Source organism: Trachemys scripta, chromosome 4 (genome assembly GCF_013100865.1).
Source record: "Trachemys scripta elegans isolate TJP31775 chromosome 4, CAS_Tse_1.0, whole genome shotgun sequence".
In the NCBI taxonomy this organism is placed as follows: domain Eukaryota; kingdom Metazoa; phylum Chordata; order Testudines; family Emydidae; genus Trachemys; species Trachemys scripta.
In genome coordinates this window covers 91,586,023-91,592,022 of record NC_048301.1, presented here as the reverse complement: position 1 = coordinate 91,592,022, position 6,000 = coordinate 91,586,023, and the positions used below count along the sequence as shown (strand labels likewise).

The 6,000-nt window shown below is 38.7% G+C and overlaps 1 protein-coding gene across 1 annotated transcript in view; it reads right to left on the bottom strand.

Moving 5' to 3' along the window:
* QSER1 (glutamine and serine rich 1) overlaps positions 1-6,000 on the bottom strand; it is an 82,871-nt gene that overhangs the window by 7,092 nt on the left and 69,779 nt on the right. Inside the window, exon 11 of the mRNA XM_034769924.1 lies at positions 802-954. Within this exon, the coding sequence (XP_034625815.1) occupies positions 802-954 (153 nt within the window). The remainder of the gene's footprint in view (positions 1-801; positions 955-6,000) is intronic.

The following is a 6,000-nucleotide window of genomic DNA, read 5'->3' as shown; positions in this document are numbered from 1 at the left end:
GGGGGGGGGGGGGGGGGGGGGGGGGGGGGGGGGGGGGGGGGGGGGGGGGGGGGGGTGAGGGCTCCGGCTGGGGATGTGGCTCTGGGGTGAAGCATTTGGGGTGTAGGAGGGGGGCCCAGGCTGCGTCTGAGGGATTCAGAGTGCAGGAGGGGGCTCAGGGCTGGGGCAGGGCTGCGGGAGGGGGTTGGGGTGCAGGCTCCGGTGCTTACCTCAGGCGACTACCGGGAAGCGGTGACATCCCTCCGACTCCTAGGTGGAGGTGCGGCCTGGGGGCTCCACACTACTCCCACCCGCAGGCACCACTGGCTAGGAACCGCAGCCAATGGAAGCTGCGGAGCCATTGCTTGGGGCGGGGGCAGTGTGCGGAACCCCTGTGGCCGCCCCTACGCCTAGGAGCTGGAGGGACATGCTGTCCGCTTGCTGGGAGCCACCCGCAGCCGAGTAGGGAGCTTGTCAGCCCCATGCCAACTGGACCTTTAATCCAGCAGTGCTGACCGGAGCCGCCAGGGTCCCTTTTTGACCAGCTGTTCTGGTTGAAAACTGGACACCCGGCAACCCTGTATCTGTAATGGTTTAATAATAAAAGGAAACAGGCCACCAAGACAAGTGATTTAATATGCTGTAGATTTCAAACAAATCATTATTTTCAAAATTACTTAATTATAGGTTTACAATTTTATCTTTTTTATATATTTGCAAAAAACCTAATTACCAACAAAATGCAATCCTTTAAGGTATTTTTTTTTCATCTATCATGTTAGAAATAAGATGGCAGCAGTGATGAATCTTCTAAACACTTACGTGTGCTAACTTAGTGGTTGATTTAGAAGTCCTCAGTGTTTTCTTGTTGTAAGCTTTACCATTCATTCTGATTTTAGAAAGAGCAGCTCCTCCACTTTTTGTTTTAGAATCACGAGTGATTACTGTCAGTTCAGGAAAGTTTTCCAAAGCACTCTTAAACAGAGCATAAAAGCAAAAAGGATTTTGAATTATGCAAAAATTCCACCAAAAGAGAACTTCTCAATCAATCAGACCGCTGGAAAACTGACCATTATTTTCAGAGAAGTTAAAATATTGAAAGCAACCAATCATAAAATATTTTACATACAAGTCTAAAAGCCTCACTTAATGAATCAGCTATAAGATAGCAATATAAAAACACATACAGACTTTTTTTGACTGGCTTTAAAAGTAATGTCTCAAGGGAATCAGGCCCTTTCACATATCACAGCTGTCATCTTTGTGTTCCTTCATGAAAAAAACAAACGAGCAAGGAATCCAGCGGGCAATTTTGATTGCTTACAATTCTATATTTTACTTTGCATTCTATCGCTCCTTCCATCCAAGAATCTGTAAGCACTTTAAAAATATCAATAATTAGGCCTCAATACACCTATGAAGTAAGGAAGCATTATCATGTTAATTTTACAGAAGGGGAAATTGAGTCACAGAGAAGTTTTACAGCAACGCACCTCGGTGTCACACAGCCAGTCTATAAGAGCCCAGAATAAAACCCAGACTTCTGACTGTTAGTCCTGTACTTTAGCTATCAGACTACTCACTATTTTCTCTACACTGCTCAGAAAGGAAAACACACCCAATCTCATTAACAAATTTGTTATCCAACAATAGTCGGGAATATTTCAAAAATAAACTTTTCCGTTTTAGACAACAGCGTACACCATTACAAGAGGATAAATTTGCATTGTAATTAAAGTTACTGCTTTGTAATATAGGTACTTTGAATTAACAGAGTTAAATTCTCCATTTCAAGGTAGTCTTTTGATAGGACTTAATCTCACTGAAAGAACAGTTTGAATACTGCAAATGTTTTAAGATGTGGGAACCCTATTTATTTTAAATTGAAAGCCTCATCAAGGGCTGTCTTTGTTTAACTCCCCTCCAAATCTGCACACAGAAATCTGAACTTTGACATCAGTTCAAAAATTTAATACAATTTTGAGAACTTACAATTAAGAAAGTTTTAAATGAATACATTGGTTAGTCAGAGGGTGCACATGAATGAAAAATAAGTCACAGAGGGAGACAAACACAAAGCACTGTCTGTTACTAGAAAATTGGAATGGGGGGAGGGGGAGGTCAGTAAAGAGCAAGCCTTAAAAATTTTAAGATTAAAGAAGGAAATGGTAGTAGCTAGATAGCCAAAGGGGTCTGAGATTTCCTCTAAAGTGTCAGGTCCCCCCTCCCCCATCCCTTCCTTGACCTAAACTTCTTTAAATGAAAACAAAAAATCCCTGAAAATCCTAATTAAGATTTAGAGGTGCCTTCGTCTTTCCCCTCCTTCCCAAGTCTATTAGCAGTATCTGAAGCAGCCCTAATTGCTGACACCCAACTAATTCCATATGTTCCCATATTTTCTTCAGACAGATTTTATTAATCATAAAATTTGATTTCCAGGTGAAGTAGTGAGCTACATCCACCATAAAAAAAACCCTGAACTCTCTACAGGGTATAGAAATAATGTATTGCTGTGGCATGCTGTTTTATTTTGATTCCCTTTTTAAAATGAGGATCTGTCCATCCCATTTTATACAGGGTCACCAAAAAGCTGTAAAACAGTAGTGACTTTTGGGCACTCTTGATCTGAGTTAGTCAAACTACTGATTTGGAGGTGAATGGCAATTATATGTAGCAGTTTTCTCATCGGCCTTTCAGTTCCCCTCTTTGTAACATGCTTTAGAAGGTTTCTGTCATCCAATTCCTAAAACAAACAAAATTCCTACAATTAATTAATTCCCTTGATAGCCGAATGCAAAGGGTTGTATGAGTAGAGACACTCAACTGTCCTTTAAGTTCAGATAGTAGTAGCTCTAGAACAAAACCTAAAGTGAAGCATAGTAACTCTCCTTAACTGCATGTGTTCTCGTTAATTAAGAAAGCTTTTGAAAGTATCCTTCAGGTCCCTGTTTTTGTAGTACTGCCAATACCACATGTTCAAAAACCATGAGTGAGGCCCAACAAAATATATGCAATTGGCATTAAATTCCACACAATTTAAAAAAAATAATATCGTTTTAATTTATTCTTAGTTGCCTTCTGATGTATTTTAGGATTCATGTTTTCAAACTTTTCTCTGCAAACACAAGGGTTAGAAACATTTTTTTAAAGTGAAAGCTGAGATTCTCATGTAATCACATCAATTCAGGAGCTAGAGCTTTAAGAAAAGCATCAAATGTTGCAAGACTTGTGATGAAATCATGACTGCTGGCAACACTGCAGCTGGCTCCAAAAATGCAAACTCCCTCCCCGAAATGTTGCTGCTGCTTTAGTTGGAGCATGTGACAGGAATGAGTACGGCATGCTTTGGATTCCTGAAACAACTACCCTAATACGGAATCTTCATCTAGAAGATGGAATCACTGCAATGTTAAATTAACATTTAAGCCTTATCTATACCAGAAAATTATACTGATTTTCATAGTAAACTGGTTTATAATTAAATTGGTGCACCCCCTAGTATATTCTTATTTGGTTTAAGAGCGCCTTCAGGTCAGTAAGGAGAGGTATTAATAGTCTCATTTTACAGATAGAGAAACTAAGTTAAGACAGGTTAAGTAACTTGGCTGAGGACATGCAGTAAGTGAAGAGCCAGGATTAGAATTTAGAGGTCCCAGCTCCCAACCCAGTACTCGTTCCTCTATATCACTTGCTGGTATAGCTATACCCTGGCAGAACCCCTCAGTGGAGACACAGCACAAACCAACAAAAGGAGTTCAGCTGGAATATAGCTACATTACCTCCCTGAATGACATTAGCTATGCCAAAAGAAGCACTTTTCCACTGGCACAGTTGCATCTACACCGGGAGTTTTGTCAGCATACCTCTGTCAGCAAGGGTATGTAATTTTTTCATACCCCTAGCTGACATAGCCTACTCTACAAAGCTTTGTTAGCATAGCTAAGTCTTAGTTAATTTCATGGGGAAAGAGTACCTACAGTTCATCTTCAGAGAAGTGTTTGGATGTACAGAATTTCACATGAAAGATGTGTTGTCACTACATTTGCAACAAATGGCACTAGATGTCATCATTCTGCAATAGATACATCTATAGATCTCCAGCAAACCATGAGATCATTTCCGAGACACACACTAACTAAATGGTGCTGTATTTTATTGTTACTAACTTCAGTTTTTCATGATGTGTTAAATGAATAACACCTTGTTGAAAAAATGTAGAATTATTTTAACAAATAATTTTTAAAAGTTCCATTGTATTATGTAATATCTTACTTTCATCCAGAGAAAATATATTCATTTAACTGATTATATTTCTTTACTTGCATAAATTACTACATTGTTCAGGGAAATGTGACTATAACAAATTACAGAAAAGAATTCAGCATACAGTTGGACTTACTGCTGCAAGAAATTAAGGGGTTAAAATGTTCAAATTAAAACTAATGGTGCCTTATATAGTCTACAGATGATAAGATGAACTTTTTAATGAACAGTTACTGAATTCAAGGACTCTCCTATCCAGATTCCTACCAGGCACCTGGTACTGTGTCCCTGAAAACAAAATGTGCTTAATTAGTGTTCTAACAGATCAGTTACTTTTGCCTTAGTAACAATCTCAGGAGGAAACTAAAAATCCATGTGCAAAAGAGACAGATGCATTTTGGTAGTAATCACGTCAAGGGACCAAAATGTAGACTAGTCATAGCAGCAGCCTTCCAGTTAAGAAAAAAGACTCCAGCAGATTATTTTTTCCTCCGTGAGTTTAATTTTCTACCTGTTATAGCATTCTCTGTAGAGTTTCACTGCATTCTCTGAATTTCTGTCTTATGCCAGGAAGTCCTGCCTCATCTGTCACTGGCTCAATGCTATTGTCTATTCGTATGGAGTAGAACAGACTTCAAACAGGAGCACTGACCCAAAAAAGGACTAGTTTTGAATTGGAAGGAGGAGGAGGAAAATACTAGTCATTTCCATGTTCTGGTGGGTCAAGAGGACAAGCTATAAATCAGACTTGCTCAGGGGAAAGAGCCAGACGACTTTGAATGGTGAGTACTTTAAAGAAAATGAAACTTCCAAGAAATGAAGCACAATTGATTTTAACTAACAATGCTATTCTGAACAACATTTGTAATAAGTCTAATATATTACCAAATACGTACATAGGTGAGTTGCATCTAAAAGATTGAGAGTTAATTTACAGAGATGAAACTAACATAGAAAGACTAGTTTAATTTTGTTCACTGAAATAAGATTATAAGTGGACAGAGTGGGATTTTATAGCTGTTAGAACTATGCAGAAAAGTGTATAGAGAAAGCTGCTGATTTGATTATTGATTGGTGATTTTACTGTATGATTTGGTTTGCAATTCTACACTGAAATATCCCATATTGTCCATTTCAGTTTTAATTAATATGTAATTACTATACATGGTTATCAGTACAGAATAACCATGTGGGGAGGGATAGCTCAGTGGTTTGAGCATTGGTCTGAGCATTAGTCTGCTAAATGAATGGATTGTGAGTTCAATCCTTGAGGGGAGCCACTTAGGGATCTGGGGCAAAATCAGTACTTGGTCCTGCTAGTGAAGGCAGGGGGCTGGACTCGATGACCTTTCAAGGTCCCTTCCAGTTCTAGGAGATAGGATATCTCCATTAATTAAAAATTAAAAAAAAAATACTGAAATGAATGGTGCTCATTAGTAACCAACATATTTCCATCTTTTACTTGTTGGTTGCCTAGTCTGAATCTCTAACACCTGAACTACTCATTTTTATCAACATTATTATAGAAACAGGCTCTCTTATTCTAAATAATGAATTAAACTGGATTTTAAAAGCATGTAACCTATTTGGTATCAAACCAATAGAGATGTTCATGGTAGGAAATTAGCCTTTCATTACTACAAAATTGCTAACACAAACTTGATACGGGTTTGTGCTTCTGTACTAGAAATATAGACATACTAACATAATGAGCCATTTTACAAACATATGCCCTGATCCTGCAATCTGATCCATATG